The following is a 21,618-nucleotide window of genomic DNA, read 5'->3' on the forward strand; positions in this document are numbered from 1 at the left end:
TCTAATCTAATCCTCTCCTGCTCCCAACTCATACGTTTGTATTCCTTCTACTTCATGGAAAGGTGTCAACTCTGTATCTGAAGCATCTTCTCTTTGAAGCCCACCCACCCTTTGTTCAGTTGCTGTTTTGCCCACTAATTTTAGATTCCAATCCAGCTGAGTCAAATCCTTTCGATAATCACTGAAGTTAGCCCTCCTCTAGGGAAGCATTTTTAAATTGGATTGCTCCTTGCCCTTTTCAGTACTTTCTCTAAATCGAACAAAGTTATGATCACTATTTCCCAAATTATTCCACAAACCTGTACCGTTTGGCCTATTTCATTTTGAAAAACTAGATTTAGCACTGCTTTCTTGAAATATTATTGCTATGGACTAGACCAAATCCCCTCAAAATATTTCAAGGAGATAGCCCAGATCCTAACTATTTTATTTAAAGACGAGTATAAAGACCTGAGTTCCAATTGGTCCACTGCTGGGCTTTAAACAAAACAAAACTTTATTCTTACAACACAGTTAAAGCACAAACAAAATAGAAGAATTAGCATAACTTTAACTCAGTTGAAATACTTATTAGATATTACTTAAGTACTAATCACCAACTGCTTTAATATAGGAGCATCCCATAAACACACCTTGGCAAATTCAGCTCATGATTATGTTCATGTGCTGTTTTCTTTCCAGTCAAGGAGAAAGGAACACCGAAACAAACCATCGAGTCACACACAGAGAGAGAAAACTCAAGCTTTTTGCTGCAGCAGAGAGACAGCTGCATCTAGCAGCTTCAATAGTCAACTCCAAATACCAACTGAAAGCAAAACCAAAACTCTGGAACCGTGTGAACCTGTCTCCACCCATTTAAAAAAAACACCTAGGGAGCTCAAAGCTGTTTACCCACTGCTTCTGAAGTTGACATTCCACCACAACTGTGGCAAGATAAACATAGAACATAGAACATAGAACATAGAACAATACAGCACAGAACAGGCCCTTCGGCCCACGATGTTGTGCCGAACTTCTATCCTAGATTAAGCACCCATCCATGTGCCTATCCAAATGCCGCTTAACAGCACAGAACAAAATCTCTCTTAACGGCAAAGTACTATTACAATATACTAAACAAGACATTTCTCTTGTACATCTTTCAGGAATTTGTTCTCTGCATTGCCATTTACTATTCCAGTCTATATTAAAATAAATTTTGCATAACAGCTGTGACTCAGTTGGTCACATCCTTGCACCACCATCAGATTCAAGTCCCCGCTCAGGCTTAGCATAGAAATCAAGATTAACGATCCAGTGCAATACTGAGGAATTACTGTCTTTTGGGTAAGACATTAAATGGAGACCACATATGTCTAATTGGTTAGAATCAAAAAGATCCTATGGCATCATTTTGAAGGACAGAGGAGTTGTTTGTGGTGTTATGGTCAACATTCATCCCTCACTCAGCATCATAAAACAGATTATCTGCTCATTAGCACATTGTTCTTTGTGGGAATATGATGTGTTGAAATTGGCTGATGCATTTTCTACATTAATAAAGTGGATATACTTCAAAGGTTTTGCAATGGCTATAAACTGCATTGAGACATGGCTTTGATTAAGTGGATATTTTTTCTTCACTTAAAATTATTGCATTTCATTTCTTGCAACTTTCTGAAATATGCTGGAGAATGCACTCCTTTTTCTCCAAAGGACATTTATTCTCTTTGGGTTATAATATTAATTTGATCATTAGTGCCATCTACTGCACTCTCATTTCTTGAGAGTACTTTGTATTCAAGAACAGCGAGTTCCAAATTTGCCTCTTCTTTGAGTCAAATCTCTTATTGCTACTATGTCATAGTCCCAAGTGGCAACTAATGCAGCACACCAACACATTTACCTTGCTACATGCATTTATGTATATATACCCCAACCCCTCCAGTTCCTGCAAAATTCTCCAATGCTATGGTGTTATTTGTCTTTCCCAGTCTTCTCTCTAATGTTCAGCCTTTAGGATTATTTATTCATTATGTGAGTTATACTGCTAATGTGCACTAGTACAAAGTGTGCAGTCCAAAAAATGGCACCAACGCTCAATATTAGACCCAATGATCCACAGTACACTAAAGCCACGTTGTTTGACAGTCCCACAAGGGGACTGTCTTGAAAACAGAGTGCATCTCAACATTGTGCAAAGTCAGGTTTTAAAAATACCAAGGGTATATTTTAAAGTTTCATACAGAATCTGGTTTAGAACACAAGGTTCTAATGAAAAGATGTTCTGAGTATACAATCAAGCAGTTGGGTTGATCCTGCACAACCTGGGGGACGCACAGCTAGTAATATAACCCCATTTTGCCATTCGGTTGGCACAAATCCCTGTCCAAAGAATACAAAGTACTCTCAAGAAATGAGACTGCATCAGTAATGCAAAGCAACTACAAGAGCCAAATAAAGCTTTAAAAACAAAGGCCATTATTCAGATTTTGTATCTTCTTTTCACCCTCTGGTCAACTTCCAAAGTCTTAATTCCTTTGTGGTTATAGACCTATGGAGTGTGAATGCTTTACACATTAGCATGAAATGCGGGCCTGAAGCCTGGGGCTAGATTTTCAAAGCTCCTACTGTACTGACAAGTAAGTTGAAATATGATGAAGGGATTTGCATACTGTGTAATACATGGTGGTTTAACACAGGCAATGACTGCTGATGAGGACTGATTGTGCTGGGAATAAGCAGCTTGAGACTACAGAGATAGAAACAAACGTTTCTTGTAGTTTAGCTGTTCTCAGAAATTAATAAGGGAACATAGTGGGATAGTTGTGTTTTAATTGTCTATTCTCTCCAATATTCGTAGTTATTTGTTACTTAAGAAAGCAATTCAACATCTAAATAATGAATCATCTTAATTAGCATTATAATAAACATTTAGGTCACAACTTTGCGATGAAAAGGGATGGGCCACTGGTTCTTATTCTACCAAAATAATTGTAATAACCTATTTCTATTTACCCCTAGCATGCAAAGGTACTCAATTTATGCATATGCCAAACGCTCGCCTCTTCAACTCCCAAAAGGTGAATGTGAGGTAGCATAATTCATTGCACTAACACTTCAATTCATAAGGCCTTCTTCCACCAAGGGTGGGCTAATTGAAATGATATCCCATGAGGAAGAAAATCTTCATTAGCTGTAATAATGTGAAATTTATCATTTACAGGACCGATGTTTATCTTTTAAATAACGTAACTTGGTACAGTGGTTGGGAAAACATCTGCCAAAGCAACTTATGTCGCATCACTAAGGTTGCCAGTCTTGATTATGACATATTCTTGATGGTGTCATCACATAATGCATTGCTGCCAAATGCTCCAGCCACTTCATTAGTCAGTGAGTCACAGAGTTATAGAATTGCACAGCACAGAAACAGACCCTTCGGTCCAATTCGTCCATGCCAACCAGAAATTCTAAATTAATCTAGTCCCATTTTCTAGCATTTGGCCCATTTCTATCTAAACCCTTCCTATTCATATACCCATCCAGATGCCTTTTAAATGTTGTCATTGTACAAGCTTCCACAACTTCCTCTGGCAGCTCATTCCATACACGCACCACCCTCTGCATGAAAAAGTTGCCCGTTAGATCCCTTTTTAATCTTTCCCCTCTCACCTTAAATGTACGCCCTCTAGTTTTGGGCTCCCCTAACCTGGGAAAAAGACCTTGGATATTTAGGCTATCCATGGCCCTCATGATTTTATGGATCTCTATAAGGTCACCCCTCAACTTCCAACACTCCAGGGAAAATATTCAGTCTCTCCCTGTAACTCAAATCCTCCAACCCTGGTAACATCTGTATAAATCTTTGCTGCATCCTTTCAAGTTTCACAACATCTTTCCTATATCAGGGAGACTAGTATTCTAAAATTGGCCTAACCAATGCCCTGTACAGCCGTAACATGCTCTCCCAACTCCTGTACTCAATGCACTGACCAGTAAACACAAGTGTATTAAACACCTTCTTCACTATCTCGTCTGCCTGCGACTCCACTTTCAAGAAACTATGAACGTGTACCCCAAGGTCTCTTTGAACTTCCCAAGCATTGCCATTTCCATGTTCCTATGACATCTGAAACACAAATAGATCATTCATTATCCATTTTGATGGCTCAGTCAAATGCCATTTCTCACCTTCCTCAATGCCCAGGATCTTCTTTAATATTACAAAGTGTTTAAAGACAAATACAAAGAATTCAGAATCAAGCCCAGGACTCATCCGCTCCATCTGCTTTCTTTTACTTTCTTTCTCTCTTTTCTGGTTTCTCTTTCCTTTTTTATTATACTTACCTCTTGTTGAAGAGTTTGGTCTCAGGAACAGCAGCGAGTGTTCCGGCAGTGTCTGCGTCCTGCGCAGATTCATGGAGGCAGTCTGGGCCCAGTATGAGACCTGGCAGTATTGTCTGTGGCTGCATCGGTGAGCGGGGGCCTGACACAGAATCATGAAAGCGGTGGAGTGGAGTTTGGGCTGGTGCAGTACCCGGCAGCATTTACGGCCTGTGCGTTGGTGAGGTTCAGCAAGGACTCTGTGACAAGGGCATCGGTGGAGGCAAGACAGAGTCAAAGATTGGCGAATTTCATTCCAGCGGCAGTGTGGCAAAAGAAACCACTCAGACCCCTTTGCATCATGGCAGCCTACAAACCCACCAACACACTACAACAGCAGCTAATGACCTTGAAAGACCCTATACAGACATCAAGCAAAAAATGTCATTTACAAAATAACTTGCAAGAACTGTAACAAACACTACATTGGATAAACAAATAGAAAACTAGCCACCAGGATACATGAACTAGCCACAAAATCAGATGATCCTCTCTCACTAGTATCCTTACACACAGATGAGGAAGGACACTACTTCAACTTGGACAATGCATCCATCCTAGGACAAGCCAAACAGACACATGCACGAGAATTCCCATAGAAGCATGTCATTCTATCAACAAACACATCAAATTAGACGCCATCTACCACCTCCTGAGAAAAAGAACAGATAATGACATCACCACAGGAAATGATATCACCAACCCAAAGAAACTCAAACATATAAATAGAAAGCTTCGCCCAGAGGCCCACTGAAGATGTTACCTAGTATGGTGACGAAACATCTGGAAATGAATCTTCCAGCTCAGCGAGCAAATCTACATCCAGAGACTCGTGCTTATGCACCAGATCCATGGCAGAGTACTTAACAAGAAAGACTGTAAAGTGGAATGCTACTTAATGTTCTGCCTTTACATTCTATGCTTTGGTTTTTTTTCCTATGTTTTAAGATGGACAATGGTGACACTATACAACACTTTTCACTGTATTTGTAACAAAATCCACATGACAACAATAAATAAATCAAATGTTTTGAAGGGATGGTGCTATAGTGGTAATATCACTGGACTGGTAATCCAGTACAATGTAATGAAAGCACAGGTTCAAATCCCCTTACAACAGCTAGTGGAATTTAAATTCAATTAATCAAATCTGGAATTAAAATACCTCAGTAACGGTGGCCATAAAATATGATCAATGCATTTCTGGAAATTAAATGACATTGGAGGAGGAAACAAGCATAACTTTCAGGGAGATAAGAAATGGCATTTATCGCTGCAATTACTGAAGAAAAAAAGAACTGGCTTTGAGAGGACTATCAGCCTATGCTATTGGGTGCCTTAGAAACTCGCTGTTCTGAGAATCCAGATTTGTCAGCACAGAAGATAAACAGGAAAGAAGACTCTTAGAAATTGTAGTCTCTCTTCTGAAATCCTCTGAGTATTACTTGCCCCCACCTGGCAAAATCTGACACAGTACACTTTGACCAATTCTCAGCAGCTCAAATTCAAGTTGAAGAGAATCAAAACAGGACATTTATCATCAATCTGTAGCCGTCAGCAATTGACTTTCGTTCACAGGAAATTTCAGTTGGTCTGTGAGTTATTCCATTTTACCCATGTTTCCAGAGCTGTGGTGCAGAGACTTGTGTTCTTGTTGTCTGAGTGAATTGAATTAAATTAACTTTATTGTCACACGTACACAAATGAGTACAAGGAAAAGTTTACACATCACCACGTACTCCATCATCTTAGGTACAAAAATACCTCGGTACAACTTCTTCAGTTACAAGATCTTAGAAATTGAGAAATAAAAGGTCCAGCATTGCAATACTAAAAGTCCAGAACAACAGTCTTCCAACACAGACCACACTGGCATCTAGCCTCCAGTTGGCCTTGGCTCCAGACCGATCTGGGCTTCAGCTTGAGGTTCATGAGGTTGCGGGATTGCTCTGGAATTGCCTCAAGACTGGGAGACCACACAGAGGCCCTGCCAAACCAAAAGACCGCTAGAAGACCACAACGCAGGTCTGAGAGGATGGCATGCCGGGAAGCTGCTATGCCAGGCTGGAAGGCTGACATGGAAGGGCCACTGCGCCAAGCCGAGAAGACTCCTCCTCATGTTTACGCAGAGGCTGGGAGTCATTGGTGAGCAAGAGAAAAGAAGACAAAAAATAAAGCGGATAAAGAAGTGAAAGAAGAACGGGTGACCTCTGAATAGGTGACCTAACACTTTGCATAGCTTTAACCTCAGACTCGAAGTGGACTAAAATAAGGAAGACCACAATTTAGAAAATGAGATTGTTCTTTTGCCTGCATCATAATTTAACTATTTAACGACATGTAAAATAGGACCTGCTTACTCCACTACCATGCCAGCCAGCAAGATGCCATGATGAATCTGAGGCTGCCAACTCTGAACACATTCCTGGAAATCTTGTCACTTTTTTTTTGCCTCCTTTTTTTCCTTGAATCTTCAATATTTTTGTGACAGAGAAAGGAAACCATTCAAAGAAAATGAAGAAACAACAGACTGGGTGCTTAAAGTTGACAATGTTTCTAGCAGATTTTCATTTTGCTCACAACCCAGAGACCCCAGGGCAGTTCCAGAGAGATGGAAACCGTGTTTAGATCTGTTTCTGCAGAGTTAGCCACTCTCATTTTGGGCAGGGAAGTATGCTACTGGATAGTCAGTCAAGTGAGTGCTATTGCTGATCCAGATCAGTATCCAGAAACTCTTGCTTAGGATGCATGACTGAGCTTCACTATGACAGCCACCTTGCTTGATTAGACCATTGATGTGCAATGTCAGAGCTTGGAAATAAACATTCATTCCAACACTGTACAATGACAGCCAAGTATACCATTCACAGGAGGTACTGCCGTGACTTACTTTTGTTCCTTTAACAGTGAGGATCTGAAATCTGAATACAGGCTGTAGTAACTAGTTGTAGTCAGGAACAACCATTTAATACATGCTCTTACTAACATAGGTAGCAATAAATGTTTTCAGAAAATGCCAAATTTCTGAATTGGCCTGTCTTCTAGACATAAGTTGACAGAAAGCATTCTGTCCTTAAGAATTATTATTTATTACTGTAAATAGCTTCTAGCATCAGGTGAACAGTGAACCATTGATATTTAACTCTACTGGTCAAAACCTCTCTCTCTCATACACATACAGCACACACACACTTTCACTTGGATTGGTTCACATTTACAAAGGTCTCTGATTTACTTGTCACAGCCTATGGCAACTGATGAGAAGAAATTAAGTGGTCAGCTTCAGGCTCGTGATGCTTTTTACTTTGGACCAGAAACAGTCCCTTCCCTTCCAGAGGTCTGATGGCTTCTGACCCAAACATACACACCCTTAAGTTGTTGAGCTACCTGGGAGCCAACCACATAGTTGTTGGCAGGCAGAAGACTGTGTCATCAATAACTAGTCCAGAAATACTTGAAATCAAACAGCAGAGGTGGTAGCTGTGCAGATTCTCTGCAGAATCAGACAGCAGTGTAGGTTTCTTTCTCTGTTTTTATCACTTCCTATGCTGTTACTGCCACTGCCTTCATCTGACTTCCTCCTTTTTTAAAGTGCTATTGTTTTGATCTTTTTTCTCTTCCCAATGTTCCAAAACAATTCAACAGCTTGTAAAACATTAATTAATGCTCCAAGAATTCAAAGAAATCAGCTCCAACGCTGAAAATGCCTCAAAAAAAAAGAACCAGAGTGGGGCAGAGAGGATAGGGCAGAGTTTGGAATGGATGGAACAGAAGGGGCTCATTATTTACAGAACTTAACAAAATTCAAGCAGGAGTCCATCACTTCAGAACTCAGTCAATCTAAGTGCGAAAAGAAAAAAAGCAGGCATCTGGAATGCTTTACCAAGGGCCATGATGAGGATAGATCTCATCATAAGGCACAGTGCATTACGATAAGTCTCCTTAACAAGAGCACACTTTATCCCATTGTAAAAATCATGGAATGTGACTTATAGGATAAAATCAGTGCAGTACACTAAATTATTTGGCCCTTCGTAACTATGCTAACTCCCTGAATTTCCCTGCTATGTAGCATAGAAAAAGGTCATTTGGCCCATTGCACTTAGATTAGATTAGATTCCCTACAATGTGGAAACATGCCCTTCAGCCCAACAAGTCCACACTGACCCTCTGAAGAGCAACTCACCCAGACTCATTTCCCTCTGACTAATGCACCTTAACACAATGGGCAACTTGGCATGGCCAATTCACCTGACCTGCACATCTTTGGACTGTGGGAGGAAACCGGAGCACTCTGAAGAAACCCACGCAGACATGGGAGAAGGTGCAAACTCCACACAGACAGTCGCCCGAGGCTGGAATCGAACCAGGGATCCTGGTTCTGTGAGGTAGCAGTGCTAACCACCGTGACACCTCATTGAAAAATAAACCTCAATACCTTATTCCTCTGTTTTTCCCTCTCTATACATACAATTTGTTTCCATATTTATCTCGTTCTATTGTGAGCAATATTGAACTCTTTCGAATCTTACTCTCAGTATTTAGTGGAGGTATTTGTCAGAGGAATGTTATAACCAACAGGATCCCAATGGTCACCACTACTCTCTGCACACATCACTTTCTCCCCGACATGGCTGTCAAAACAATCAAGAGGAGCAATAGAGCAGTCTGGTGTCAACATTCTCTGAGTTCCTCTGCTTCCTCCCAACCCCCACCCCATAACCAATAGTTCCTGGCCTTCTTTTCGGAGCAGCCCACAGGCCCTCATACATCCTGCCGCACAGCCTGACATCACATTGCCTCAACATGTTTGAATCAAACCCTTTACAGGGAGTCACAGGTCAACAAGAGATGCAACTGACACAGCCAGCAATGAGGATGTGGGCCTACCTGTGACTTGACAGTCTCGTATTCATCTGTCCCATACTCCACTTTTTTGAGTGCGGTCATGTAGTCATAACTGATGACTGCAGTCTGAAATTAACATCACAAAAACAAAGTTGGTCAAATGACTTTTTGCCTTCTTCAATACTCCACTTCACTCCTGGCAGGCAGGGTCACCAGGATGGCAGAAGTGGGTACTGCAGATGCTGGGAGATTGGAGTCAAGATTAGAATGGTGCACCAAGATCTCTAGTCCAGCATAATGCCACCGACTGTCTTCCAGCTGCTGCTGGAGGGTAACCGGATCCTTCCTCCACCTATGTGAGGAAGATTTCTTCAAACTTACAGGCATGACACTTCAATATCATATCCTGCTGTTTTATACTCTCATTGCTCATAGGCAACCCAGCTCTGCAGCAGAGTGTGTAGTTTCTACAACAAAACCGGGCACTAAGCCTGTCCATTAAGTTATCTTCAAAGAAATACCTCAAGGACAATGGAAGGAGGTTTTTTTCAAGGCTAATAACTGCTTATTGCCCTGTTTAGGGCACTGGTTCAAATTTAGAAGACAAAATAAGATAATAAACAGGGATAAACCCACAGTGGAAGTAAGTAACTCATGGTATCCCATAGTTTCTGTGCTGCCACCTCAACAACTCACTATTTTTATTAATAACTTAGAAAGCATGATGGACAGCAGTTTATCTGAGTCTTCCTATGGCACAAAGATTGATGGTATAGTCATTTGTGTAATTTTATCCCTGTGTAATTTTACAAAGACACCCTGGTAAATTAAACAATAAGGTGAAACGGAGGCTGATGCAGCTAACATAAGGCCATTTTGAACAGAGGGAGAAGCAAGATCTCAGTGAATCGCCAAAGTCTTTTCCCAAGGGCGTGGGAGTCCAAAACTAGAGAGCATATGTTTAAGGCGAGAGTGAAATATTTAAAAGGGACCTAAGGGGCAGCTTTTTCACACAGAGGGTGGTACGTGGATGGAACGAGCTGCCAGTGGAGGTGGTGGAGGCAAATACAATTACAACATTTAGAAGGCATTTGGGCAGGGAACTGAATGGGAAACATTTAGAGGATCAAATTGGATCAAGTGCTGGAAAATGGAACTAGTTCAGTTTCGGATATCTAGTCAGCACATACAAGTTGAACCGAGGAGTCTGTTTCCTTGCTGTATGACTCTATGACTCTATAACTTAAACGGAGTAAAAGTCAGGAACAGTAAAAATCCAAAGACATCCATGTGTCCATGTCCACAAATGACTAAATTATCAAAAAGGCTCCTGGAATGAAATGAGAGACTTTATAACACAAGGGGACAGAACAGAATACAAATGAGGGAACATTTTGCAACAGGTATGTAAAGCCCTGGCTAGCCCACATTTGGAGTACTGTGTCTCTGCTCCTCTGCAGTCCGTCAGGATCAGGGTGACTTTATTTTCTCTGACGTTGTCAATCCAGAGGTGAATTAGAGTCCAATATTGGATACACAAACCCTGCCACAAGTGGAACAGGTGGTATTAGAGGCAAGTGGGTGTGAAATTCTGAGTATCTCACTCTCCTTCAGCTCTTTGTGTTTGGCCTCCGTCTGACTTTGACTGATATGCCAAAACAGTTAACACTGTTGCAGGCACGTCTTCTCCAAATTGGGAGAAGAGATTCTGAGGAGCTGATGGGGGTGTCACATGTTTTTCACGGAGGCTTTGACGACATGACATCCTTGGAGCACAGCCTCTGCCCTCCTGATGATTGACCATTTGCCATGATGAAGCTCAGAGTAGGCAGACATGTTTTGCAAGTCTGTGTCTGGCATACAGACGACATGGCCCATAGCTGATTGACCGTAACCAGTGCCTCAGTACTGGAGACATTGGCCTGAGAGAGGACACGGATATCCTCCTACAGATTTACAGGATTTTACAGAGGGATTTTACACTTTGCCACACCTTAGGAAGGAGATATTAGTCATGGGAGGTATACAGTGCAGATTCACTATAACGTTACCAAAGGTTAGATTCAAAGGGAGATTAGGCTTTTTTAAAAATAATTCTTTCATGGGATATGGACATCGCTGGCGAGGCCAGCATTTGTTGCCCATTTTCATTTGCTCTTGAGGTGATCAGCTGCCATCTTGAACCACTGCAGTCCATGTGATATAGGAATTTCCACAATGCTGTTGAGCAGGGAGCTCCAGGATTTTAATGCAGTGACACTGTAGGAATAGCGATATATTTTCAGGTCAGGATGGCGAGTGGCTTGAAAGGGATTTGCTGATGGTCATGTTCATGTGCACCATCTGCCTTTGTCCTGCTAGATGGTAGAGATTGTAGGTTTAGAAGATGCTGCTGTAGTACTCTTGAGGAGTTGCAGAAATGCATCTTGTGGACGGATTATACAAGATAATAACTCATAATTCCCAAGAGGGAATTCCAAAATAAATTTCTTTATCCCAGATTCAGGGCAGGGGTTGTGAAACCCTCTGACAGTTGAGACAAATAATGTTAGACACGTTAAAGTTGATAGCCAGACAAGTACAAGAAATAGAATGATATGTTAATAAAGTGAGGGGAAGTGGGATAAATTTTGAGATGAAAGCTTGGTACAAGTAAAATTTTCACATATCTTAATAAAACTTACAGTGGTCATAGCTCGTACAATTCGAACAAATCCAATGTCGTTAGGATCCACATGGGTCGCAACATATAAATCGGACAGCGCTAGCGCTCCAGTAATTACTGCTCCGACCCTCAGGAACCACTTTGCCATTCCAGGATTCAAGACCTCTGCAACAACAACACCATCACAAGAAAGGTTTTCAAAGAATCTCCAGCAATCGAATTAATATAAAATTTCACTTCATCATCTCAGTATGTCATCTCCCAGCATCCCTCTGCCCCAAACCTCCAGACCACTTCATGTAACAATGCGTACAATAGAAGATGAAACAAGAAATGACCTGGATGCTTCTGCACCCCACAGCCACCATGTGGTCAAATAGCGAGTGTCGCCAACCTTCTACAATTAGTTTCTGTCATCTTAAGGACAAATATTAGTCTCCCAGACAGTGTACGATTTTCCATTATCATTAAGCATCTTTTGTTTATTTGGAAACCAAAGGTAGAGTGGAGTGGGGAAAGGCCGGAAAACACTATTTGACTTGGACAGTGTTAGACTAATCAAAAGCGTCAGCAAGACGTCCAACTAGTTGTTTTTTCTTGTAAAATCAACCTGTTTGTATTTATTATGACACACCTCAGTGGCCGTCATATTCCGAAGTGAGACTTGGACCCAGATCTTCTGGCCCAGAGGTAGGAAAACCATCACTGTACCACATGACCCTATGCCCAAGCATTTGGCAACATTAAGTATCAACACATTATTCAGGGCTTTATGGTCAGTTGAGGACAGAAAAACTACTATTAAGCCTGCCTTCCTCACATTCACTACTGAATTGGCCTCTCCTGCTCAAGGTTTTAAACACTTCAAATTCGAAAAGAAGAACTTGCATGAATAGGATGCCCTTTACACCCTCAAGTCATCCCAAAGCACTTTACAGCCAACGAGGTGCTTTTTGAAGTTCAGTCACTGTTGCTTTATGGCCAAAGTACCACAAACAGCCAGGGCCAGACAGAGGGAGATTTCCCCTGCTCCTTTTTTGTGTGAAGAGGTCAAAACTATCCATCTGAGAGAGGGTATGAGATTCATATCTCATTTGAAAGACATCCCCTCCGACAAATCGAATATGCAGAGCACGAGGCAGTGTACTTGCTGTGCCAACTGGAGCAGCACCAACGCCCCCGTATGCAGAACATGTTTCATGGTGATGTCTGAAGTGAAGAAAATTGATAAAACCTGCAATTACAGTGCTGGTACTATTTCTGTCCATCGCTATAGAAACATCATCTTGACTGGTTCTTAAAACAAAAATGTGAGAAAGCTCGAGAAGAAAATGGCAGAAGCTGTGTCCCAGAGGCAGAAGAACACCGGATCTTTGTAAACTTAGAAGGCCAGACGAAGAGAACTGGCAGGAACTAATACAGGTACAAAAACAGATGCTTTCGGATGCACAATTTGGTAATGAGCAAACTTGAATTGTAAAAAGTTGTAAAGTTCGAGCAAACAGGAATGGGGAGATGGGTAGCGAGCTCATTTCTGAGGCACTGGAAAGTAATGAGCTGTTGTCAGAAATGGGTAGATTCAGCATCAAGGATAATGATGTCTAACACTAGGGGGCTTGCATTTAAGGTGAGGGTGGGAAGTTCAAAGAAGATGTGAGGGGCATTTATTTTTTACACAGAGAGTGGCACGAGTCTGGAATGTACTGCCTGGGATGGTGTTGGAGGCAGATACGACAAAGGCATTTAAAGGGTTTTTAGATAAGCTCATGAATATGCAACAAATGGAGGGATATGGACCCAGGGCAGGCAGAAGATATTAGTTACATTTGGCGTCATGTTCGGCACAACATCGTGGGCCGAAGGGTCTGTTCCTGTGCTGTACTGTTCTACGTTCTACGTTCTATCGGAATGTACTTCAAAAAGCACTTTATTGGCTATGAAACGCTTTGGGATGACTTGAGGGTATAAAAAGCGCTCTGGCAATGCAAGTTCTTATTTTCGAATCTAAAGTGTTCAAAATCCTGAGCAGGATAGGTCAATTCTCCTCCTGTAACCTAAAAAAAGTTGTGGGAGCCAGATTGACAAGGTAAGGTAACTAGTTTATTTCCTAATCCTTTTTTAAGTAGTCACTTCGGGAGTTAGAATAGTGGGAATGGAGTTTAGGGCAGTGGAATGTTCCTCCTGCAGAATGTGGGAAGTAAGGGTCACCACTAGTGTCCCTGCTGACTACGTCTGTGGGAAGTGCACCCAACACCAGCTCCTCGAAAACCACGTTAGGGAACTGGAGCTGGAGTTGGATGAACTTCGGATCATTCGGAGGCAGAGGTAGTCACTCCCCAGATAAAAGAAAAAGACAGATGGGTGACAGTTAGGGGACAGAAAGGGAACCGGCAGGCAGTGCAGGGATCTTCTGTGGCCATTCCCCTCAACAATAAGTATACCGTTTTGGATACTGTTGAGGGGGGATGACTTACCAGGGGAAAGCAGTGGGGCACCTGCTGCTCAGAAGGGAAGGGGGAAGAGGAGCAGAGCAGTTGTCATTGGGGACTCGATAGTTAGGGGGACAGATAGGAGGTTCTGTGGGGACGAGAGAGACTCACGGTTGGTGTGTTGCCTCCCGGGTGCCAGGGTCCGTGATGTCTCTGATCGTGTTTTTGGGATCCTTCGTGGGGAGGGAGAGTAGCCCCAAGTCGTGGTCCACATTAGCACCAACGACACAGGTCGGAAGAGAGATGGGGACTTGAGGCAGAAATTCAGGGAGCTAGAATGGAAGCTTAGAGCTAGGACAAATAGCGTTGTTTTCTCTGGTTTGCTGCCCGTGCCACGTGCTAGTGAGGTGAGGAAGAGGGAGAGAAAGAAGTTGAACACGTGGCTACAGGGATGGTGCAGGAGGGTGGGTTTTGGGTTTTTGGATAATTGGAGCTCTTTCTGGGGTAGATGGGACCCCTACAAGCAGGATGGTCTTCATCTAAACCAGAGGGGTACCAATATCCTGTATGGGAAATTCGCTAAAGCTATTAAGGTGGATTTAAACTAATACAGCAGGGGGATGGGAACCAAAATTGTAGGACAGCTTCAGAAGAGGATGAGAGTAGAGAGTTCCAAAATCAAGTATCTGACACTAGCCTGCGAGAACTTGGATTGAAGTGTGTGTACTTCAATGCAAGGAGCATCCGAAATAAAGTGGGTGATTGGCAGCTTGGGTTGGTACCTGGGACTTCGATGTTGTGGCCATTACAGAGACATGGATAGAGCAGGGACAGGAATGGCTGTTGCAGGTTCCGGGATTCAGATGTTACAGTAAGAACAGAGAAGACGGTAAAAGAGGGTGAGATGTGGCATTGTTGATCAGGGACAATATTACAGTTGTAGAAAGGATGTTTGGGGACTCGTTAACTGAGGTAGTATGGGCTGAGGTTAGAAACAGGAAAGGAGAAGTCACCATGCTGGGAGTGTTCTATAGGCCTCCGAATAGTCCCAGAGATGTAAAGGAAAGGATAGCAAAGATGATTCTCAATAGGAGTGAGAGGCAGGGTAGTTGTCATGGGGGACTTCAACTATCCAAATATTGACTGGGATCAATACAGTACGAGTACTATAGATGGGTCAGTTTTTGTCCAGTGTGTGCAGGAGGGCTTCCTGACACAGGCCTACAAGGGGCGAAGCCACTTTAGATTTAGTACTGGGTAAGGAGCCTGGCCAGGTGTTGGATTTGGAAGTAGGTGAGCACTTTGGAGACAGCAACCACAGTCCTGTCAGGTTTACTTTAGTGATGGAAAGGGATAGGTGTACTCCACCGAGCAAGAGTTACAGCTGGGGGAAGGGAAATTACGATGCAATTAGGAAAGATTTAGGAAGCGTAGAATGAGGAAGGAAACTGCAGGGGATGAGCACATTAAAAATGTGGAGCTTATTTAAGGAAAAGCTCCTGTGTGTCCTAGATAAATATGTACCCGTCAGGCAGGGAGGAAGATATAGAATGTGTGAGCCGTGGTTTAATAAGAAAGTGGAATCCCTGGTCAAGAAGAAGAAGGCGGCTTATGTTAGGACAAAATGTGAAAACTCAGTTAGGACGCTTGAGGGTTACAAGGAAGTGAGGAAAGACCTAAAAAGCGAGCTCAGAAGAGCCAGGAGGAGACATGAGAAGTTGAAGGATCAGGGTTAACCCTAAGACTGTCCATAGGTATGTCAGGAATAAAAGAATGACGAGAGTTAAATTAGGGGCAATCAAGGATAATAGTGGGAAGTTGTGTGTGGAGTCAGAGGAGATAGGGAAAGTACTAAATAAATATTTTTCGACAATGTTCACTATAGAAAATGAAAATGTTGGCAAGGAAGATACAGAGATACTTGCATCTAGACTAGAAGAGATTGAGGTTCACAAGGAAGAGGTATTAGAAATACTGCCGAGTGTGAAAATAGACAAGTCCCCTGGGCCGGATGGGATCTATCCTAGGATTCTCTGGGAAGCAAGGGAAGAGATTGCCGAGCCTTTGGCATTGATCTTCAAATCATCATTGTCTACAGGAATAGTGCCTGAGGACTGGAGGATAGCAAATGTGGTTTCCTTGTTCAAAAAGGGTAGTAGAGGCAACCCTGGTAATTACAGACCACATTAGTTGTTGGTAAAATGTTGGAAAAGGTTATAAGAGATAGGATTTATAACCATCTAGAAAAGAATAATCTGATCAGGGACAGTCAGCACGGTTTTGTGAAGAGTAGATCATGCCTAACAAATCTTATTGACTTTTTTGACAAAGTGACCAAAGAGGTAGATGAGAGTAAACTGGTTGATGTGGTGTATATGGATTTCAGCAAGGCGTTCGATAAGGTTCCCCACAGTAGGCTATTATACAAAATGCGGAGGAATGGGATTGTGGGAGACATAGCAGTTTGGATCAGTAATTGGCTTGCTGAAAGAAAACAGAGGGTTGTAGTTGATAGGAAATGTTTATCTTGGTGTCCAGTTATTAGCGGTGTACCGCAAGGGTCGGTGTTGGGTCCACTGCTGTTCATCATTTTTATAAATGACGAGGGCTTAGAAGGGTGGGTTAGTAAATTTGCAGACGATATGAAGGTCGGTGGAATTGTGGATCGTAATGATGTAGTAGGTTGCAGAGAGACATAGATAGGATGCAGAGCTGGACTAGAGGTGGCAAATGGAGTTTAATGTGGACAAGTGTGAGGTGATACACTTTGGACGGAGGAATCAGAATGCAAAGTACTGGGCTAATGGTACAATTCTTGGGAGTGCAGATGAGCAGAGAGATCTCGGTGTTCATGTACATAGGTCCCTGAAAGTTGCCACCCAGATTGACAGGGTTGTTAAGAAGGCATACAGTGTTTTAGCCTTTATTAATAGAGGGATTGAGTTCCGGAACCAGAAGGTTATGCTGCAGCTGTACAAAGCTCTGGTATGGCCGCACTTGGAGTATTGTGTACAGTTCTGGTCACCGCATTATAAGAAGGATGTGGAAGCCTTGGAAAGGGTGCAGAGGAGATTTACTAGGATGTTGCCTGGTATGGAAGGAATGTCTTATGAGGAAAGGCTGAGGGCCTTGAGGCTGTACTCATTAGAGATAAGAAGGTTGAGAGGTGACTTAAGAGACATACAAGATAATCAGAGGGTTAGATAGGGTTGACAGGGAGAGCCTTTTTCCAAGTATGGGGATGGCAAACACTAGGGGACACAATTTTAAAGTGAGGGGAGATAGGTATAAGACAGATGTCAGAGGTAGTTTCTTTACTCAGAGAGTAGTAAGGGTATGGAATGCTTTGCCTGCAACAGTAGTAGATTTGCCAAGTTTAAGTGCATTTAAGTCGTCATTGGACAGGCATATGGACGTATATGGAATAGTGTAGGTGAGATTGGCTTCAGATTAGTATGACAGGGCGGCGCAACATCGAGGGCCAAAGGGCCTGTACTGCGCTGTAATGTTCTATGTTGAATTCAGTCGTGAATGCTATTGGCGGGTAATCTCAGTTTCCACGTGCACACACATGAAAACAAATCCCGAGTGGATTGCTCATAGTTGCTGCAAGCGATGAAGCTAATTTGATAAGGCTGATTGAAGCTCTTCCCCTGGTGCAGTGGAGCCCAGAACAAGGGGGAACAAAAGCTTAAAATTAGAGCTGGCACAACCAGCGGTTCTGTCGGGAAGCAGTTCTTCACATGAAAAGGAATGGAAATGTGAAAATCTTTTCTCAGAAGGAAGGTACCAAGGGTGGGGATCAATTGAAAATTTCAAAACAGTGGAAACATATTTTGTTGACTGGCGGAACAAGCTCCAGGTGCTATGTTGCCTCTGCCTCATAGCATCAGAGAAATGTAAGCATGCCATTTAGCCCATCATGTTCATACCAGTCGACTAATAGCTTAATCAAACCAAATTCTCTTGATCCACAGTCCTGGATATGAACTTGAAGTATCACAGACCACTGGTACTTTTTAAATGCTATGGGGATTTCTGGCATGACCTCTTTTTTAAAGTTAATGAGTTCCAGATTCCACATGTGAGGGGGAGAAAATAAATGCCCTCTGAACCTCCTACATCTTACCCAAAATCAACGTTAATTATTCTTCAACCAGGGAGAATTCAGCCCTCCTAGCCATTTCATCTAGATTCTCTCATCTTTTCAGAATAGTAGGAAAAGTGGAAGCTTGGAAGGGATAAGAAAATTTATAGAACTGGTAATGACACATAAAATAAACCTCTTAATTTTTATTGCTTATCATCTTGGATTAGTGCCACACCCAAACCCTTCCAACTCTTTCATGCACAGGATCTTATAATACAGAAACAGGCTCACTGATGAATAATCAACACCAGAGGAACCTATAAGTAGCATTGGGATGGAATGTGTGACAAAGAACCTCACAACAGATAAGTCAAAATAACTTGCCAACTAATTATATTCCAATACCAACATTGTACTGAATTAAGTAAGATTAATTCAGCCCAATATAATGACACAATGGTTCACATGCACAGGGAATAAAAGTCAATTTGGGCAGCAATTGGTGTTGAAACTAACAGTTCTGACCCAACCCACATCATATGGTGGAATATTCTTAGTAACCGTGTTCCAGCTCTTGGCAGGGTCCAGTCGTGTTTTCTGCTTTAATGTGCACAGTGGCAACACTGCACCATTCCCACCAGATCTGTACCCTACCAGGTTCAATATTCAGGACCGTTGCCACTGCACCAAAGGGTGAGTGCAGCAGCATTAACACAGCAAGTGCAGCTTGTATGCAGGGTTCAGCATACAAACAGCTAAGCTTTGTAATACATGATACAATGGTTTGCACATAACGGGGTCAACTTTGTGTAAACTGTTGTTTGATGTGCCTCAAAAGCCCCGCACTGACATTAAAGTGGCTGCTGGAGTTACAATGATCAACGTAAAACCAATGGGCCAAGAAGCTGCTAGGGGCGGCACAGTGGTTAGCACTGCTGCCTCTCAGCGCCAGGGACCCAGGTTCGATTCCAGCCCTGGGTGGAGTTTGCATATTCTCCCCGTGCCTGTGTGGGTTTCCTTCAGGTGCTCCGGTTTCCTCCCACAGTCCAAAGATGTGCAGGTCAGGTGAATTGGCCATGCTAAATTGCCCATAGTGTTAGGTGCTTTAGTCAGAGGGAAATGGATCTGGGTGGGTTACCCTTCAGAGGGTCGGTGTGGACTTCTTGGGCCGAAGGGCCTGTTTCCACACGGTAGGGAATCTAATCTAAAGAAAATTTGTTGGTGTCAGGTGGAGAGAGCTCGAATGGCAGCTCTGAGTTCTCAGCCCAGGTATATAAGAAGGAAGAGAAAATTTATGCTTGGAATGTTCAAGCACTTCAAAACCAATACAGTGATTTTTTTGTTTTAAAAGTGCTGCATTACTGGGAAGCAACAGCCTAGTGGTATTATTACCAGACTACTAATCCAAAGACACACATAATGTTCTGAGGCAAAAGGTTCAAATCTTGCCTTAGCAGATGTTAGAAATTAAATCCAAAATAAATCTGAAATGAATAGTCCAATGATGACCCTAAATCCATTGATGATTGTCAGAAAAAACCTGTCTGGTTCACTAATGCCCTTCAAGGAAGTACACTGCCATGATTAAAATTGCCGACGTGACATCAACTACCTTGACTCTTAACTGTTCTTTAGGTATTTAGGGACTAGCAATAAATGCTGGTCTAGCCAGTGATGCCCTCATCCCACGAATTAATTTTTTTTAAAAAAACCAGGACTTCAAGAGAGCGGGGGCAGAGGTGAGTGCCATCACCAAGGAGGAAGAGCTGAGGAAGCTGAAAGGCCTGAAGGTAGATTAATCACCCAAACCAGATGATCTACTCCCTGGTGTTCTGAAAGAGACAGCTAAGGATATTGTAGAGACATTGGTTGTGATCTTTCAGGAATCACTGGAGTCAGGGAGGTACCAGAGGACTGGAAAATGGCTAATGTAACAGCCCTGTTTAAGAAGGGGCAGAGGCAGAAGATAGGAAATTATAGAAATTTAGTCTGACTTCAGTCGTTGATAAGATTTTAGAGTGCATTATTAAAAATGTAAACGACAATGGAAAGTACATTGTAAAATAGGACTGAGTCAACATGGCTTCGTCAGAGTCATAGCATCATACGACATGGAAACAGACCCTTCAGTCCAACTAATCCATGCTGACCAAGAGTCCCAAACTAAACTGGTCTCAGTTGCCAGCTTTTGGTACATATCCTTTTAAACCTTTCCTATTCACATACCTGTCCAAATGGCTTTTAAATATTGTATATGAACCTGCATCTACCACTTCCTCTCGGAGTTCATTCCACATACGAACCACCCTCTGCTTAAAAATATTATCCCAGTTATGCCTGAAAAATCTGTTAGAATCCTTTGAGAATCTAATGAGCAAGTTGGACAAAGGAGAACCAGGGGGCGTGATTTATCTGAATTTTCAGAAGGTATTTGACAAGGTGCTGCACAGGAGTCTGCTAAATAAGACAAGAGCGAACAGTTTACAGGCAAGGGCATGGATAGAGGGGCAGACTGACAAAAAACAGAGAGTAGGGACAAAGGGGTCTTTTCAGGATGGCAACTCAGTGGAGTTCCATGTGGGACCACAACTATTCACATTATACATTAACAATCTGAACAAAAAAATTAAAGGCATTATTACTATGTTTGCAGATGACAGGTAGTGTTGAAGAAGCAGACAGGCTAGGAGAAACATACAGAATACAGAGATGCCCGAATAGAGGGGTCATAGAGAAGATGTTTCCAATAGTAGGAGAGACTAGGACCCAAGGACACAGCCTCAGAGTGAAGGACCAACCCATTAGAACTGAAATGAGAAGGAATTTCTTCAGCCAGAAGGTGGCGACTATGTGGAACGCATTGCTGCAGAGGCCAAGTCACCGAGTGCATTTAAGGCCGAGACAGATAAGTTCTTGATTGGAAAGGGAATCAAGGGTTATGAGGAGAAGGCAGGAGAGTAGAGATGAGAAACACATCAGCCATGATCATATGGTGAAACAAATTAAATGGGTTGAATGGTCTAATTCTGCTCCTATGGTCTAATATTGCAGGACAGCTGTTGTGATTGGGGTAAAAGTAGCAGAATATTTACACCTTGCATCAATAATAAAGCAAATCATATCACCATGCACTACGTTTGAATGCAATAGCCACATGCACAAAGATATAAAATAACTGTTTGCTTCAAGGAGAATGGTTCATAACACATTGCACTAAACTG

The 21,618-nt window shown here is 42.4% G+C and overlaps 1 protein-coding gene across 1 annotated transcript in view; it reads right to left on the reverse strand.

Moving 5' to 3' along the window:
* adck1 (aarF domain containing kinase 1) overlaps positions 1–21,618 on the reverse strand; it is a 567,898-nt gene that overhangs the window by 508,967 nt on the left and 37,313 nt on the right. The window contains exons 2-3 of the mRNA XM_072568152.1: positions 11,898–12,043; positions 9,256–9,339 (exon numbers count right to left, since the gene is read on the reverse strand). Coding sequence (XP_072424253.1) covers positions 9,256–9,339; positions 11,898–12,043 — 230 coding nt within the window. The remainder of the gene's footprint in view (positions 1–9,255; positions 9,340–11,897; positions 12,044–21,618) is intronic.

Source organism: Chiloscyllium punctatum, chromosome 4, assembly GCF_047496795.1.
Source record: "Chiloscyllium punctatum isolate Juve2018m chromosome 4, sChiPun1.3, whole genome shotgun sequence".
Classification (NCBI taxonomy): Eukaryota; Metazoa; Chordata; class Chondrichthyes; order Orectolobiformes; family Hemiscylliidae; genus Chiloscyllium; species Chiloscyllium punctatum.